This window comes from Helobdella robusta (genome assembly GCF_000326865.2).
Source record: "Helobdella robusta unplaced genomic scaffold HELROscaffold_41, whole genome shotgun sequence".
In the NCBI taxonomy this organism is placed as follows: domain Eukaryota; kingdom Metazoa; phylum Annelida; class Clitellata; order Rhynchobdellida; family Glossiphoniidae; genus Helobdella; species Helobdella robusta.
In genome coordinates, this window is record NW_008704941.1 from 276,076 (window position 1) to 278,968 (window position 2,893).

General features: G+C 33.6%; 1 protein-coding gene across 1 annotated transcript in view; it reads left to right on the top strand.

Annotated features, from left to right (window-relative positions):
• Window positions 1–406: 406 nt before the first annotated feature.
• The window catches only part of HELRODRAFT_177106 (hypothetical protein), a gene marked incomplete at both ends in the record, with an annotated part of 3,020 nt that continues 533 nt past the window's right edge, over window positions 407–2,893 (top strand). The window contains 3 exons of the mRNA XM_009025325.1: window positions 407–484; window positions 669–830; window positions 2,720–2,817. Of these exons, the coding sequence (XP_009023573.1) occupies window positions 407–484; window positions 669–830; window positions 2,720–2,817 (338 nt within the window). The remainder of the gene's footprint in view (window positions 485–668; window positions 831–2,719; window positions 2,818–2,893) is intronic.

Here is a 2,893-nt window from a genome sequence, read left to right on the forward strand (position 1 = left end):
TAAACATACAAACATACAAACAAACGAACGAACAAAATACAAACTTACAAGCAAACAAATAAGCAAACGAACAAGTAATTTTAGCACACGTATAAATTTATACACACGAAATAAACCAGGCAAAATTTAAAAAAAACATAAAATGAAAATAAACACAATTTAAACAAAAAAACGAAATAAAAAATAAATGAAATTGTAAACTAGGCATAAACAAAAACCTAAACAAAAATAAAGGCAAAACATAAACACAACGTAAACAGTACTTAAACGTATACTGCCAATATAAAAAAAAACATGAAAAAATAGGAGAAACAAAACAAAGCAAAAAAATAAACAAAACACAAACAGAACTTAAACAAAACTGTATTTTTATGATGTGTGTGTCGAAATTCAATGGTATGAAAAGATGCATGTGCAAGTAGTCGTAGAGAGAGTAGCAGCAGTATTAGAACTAGTATTGCTGAAAAAAGAAGTATCAGTAGTAGTTAGTGCCGAAGTAGCAACAGTAGTAGTAGTAGTAGTAGTAGTAGTAGTAGTAGTAGTAGTAGCAGTAGTAGCAGCAGCAGCAGTAGTGGTGGTAGTAGTAGGTGGTTGGAGTAAGTTGTGAGTTGTCATTTGCAACTGCAATGTCCCAATCGAAGTTATTGACGGCATCTTGTACGTGCTAGGAATATCAGCATAAAGATGATGAAGATGAGGAAGATGAAGACGATGATGATGATAAAGATGATGATGAAGACGGTGGTGAAGATGATGATAAAGATGATGATAAAGATGAAGTAAATGGTGAAGATGAGGATATGGATGAAGATGATGAGGCTGAAAATGAGGTAGGAGATGATGATGAAGATGGCTATAATGATGATGATAAAAATGAGATGACAACGACGACGATGATGATGATGATAGCTACAACTACAAAAACAACAATAATGGTGGAGTTGGGTCAGCTGATTAGAGCGGCTAAAATGAATTTGATGTCCAACTATTTCCTGTGACAGTTCTGTAGATGTTAGTTTCTAAACTGCATCCATTGCAGCTGATGCTATCACTGGTGAGGTTACGTTGTGTTAATGTCATTATTGTTCCTGCTGTTGTTGATGTTAGCAATGAGATTGTATTGTTAATGATGTTGATGTTATTGTTTTCTGGTATTAGTAATGCTAATATTTTTTCATTGTAAAGAATTTTAGTACAGTTGTTAGAAATAGTAGTGTAATGTAGAAGTGTAGTAGTAGTAGTAGTAGTCGTAGTAGTAATAGTAGTAGTAGTCGTAGTAATAGTAGTTGTAGAAGCAATAGTAGTAGTAGTAGTAGTAGTAGTGGTGGTAGTAGTAGTAGTAGTAGTAGTAGTAGTAGTAGTAGTAGTAGAAGCAATAGTAGTAGTAGTAGCAGTAGTAGTAGTAGTAGTAGTTTAAGTTGTCGTTGTTGTAATAGCTGATGTTTGTCAAATCGACACATTATTGGGTGAGCATTGATTAGAAGGCTGCAAATAATTATGTAGTGAGCTGATGCAAGAAAAGTAGATGTAAAGTTTTGTAAAGTATAGTAAAGTAAAGGAATTAAAGTAAAGGATGTAAAGTAAAAGTTTTGATAAAGATTCAAAAATAATACTACTAATAATAATACTACTAATAATAATAACAACAATAATGATATTCTTAATAATAATACAATAATAATAGTCTTAATAGTAGATTATAGAACTGACAACAGTGTTAACATTAACATCAGCAACAATATCAGCTAACCAAAAGTAAACAGGTAAGAGAACGTTTGACAATGATATTAGTAATAACGTAACTGGATGGTTGATTTGTTGGTTGATTTGAATGATAGATTGAATGAATGATTGATTGATTGAAGGCTGAATGAATGAATGAATGAATGAATGATTGATTGATTGATTGAATGATTGAATGAATGAAGGATTGATTGATTGAATGGTTGAATGAATTATATGAAATCGAAGGAATATCGCTTGCCCAGATGAAGAAAGATTTATTCGTGTGATTGATCTATAACTCGAATGGTAAGCTAAAAGAACAAAAAAATAGGAAAAAAAAAACGGGTCAAAAAATGAATGAATGAATGAATGAATGATTGATTGACTGATTGCTTGAATGATTGTTTGATTGACTTATTGATTGATTGATTTGATTGATTGATTGTTGATCAGCTGATTGATTGATTGATTGTTTAATTGAGTGAATGGTTGATTTAATATTTGAAGCGCCATTGTTCACCAAAGAAGAGAATGACGCCATGCACACGTACACACACACGTACACACACACACACACACACAAACCCGCATATACAAACAAACACACAATGCAAATGTTGACGTTTTATTTTTCTCATGGGGACCGCATGCAGTTTATTGCTTTGATGTGCCGCGTTTGTGTTAAATGATATGACCAGGCAGGACATTTCAACCATCACCCGAATGATGAAGAACATGATGGTGAAGAAGATGATGAAGATGATGATGATGGTGAAGATGATGAAGATGATAAAGATGATGATGGTGAAGATGATGAAGATGATGATGGTGAGGATGTGTTGATGATGACGCCTATGTTTATGATGATGATGATAACGACAACGATGGTGATGACGATGATGAAGATGACGACAATGATGACGATGGTGATGATGATGAAGAAGATGACGACGATGATGATGATGATGACGATGATAATGATGATGATGATGAGGCAAAAGTCGATGAGCTTATTAGCGCGAGGATCATAAAAGTAGCAGATAAATTGTACAAACGACCAATAAAAAGTCACGTGATAGTCCGGGAATCAATGTGAGAGTGAGGTGGGTAGGATGATGATGATGATGATGGTGGTGGTGGGGGTAACGATGATGAAGATAGAGGTGAT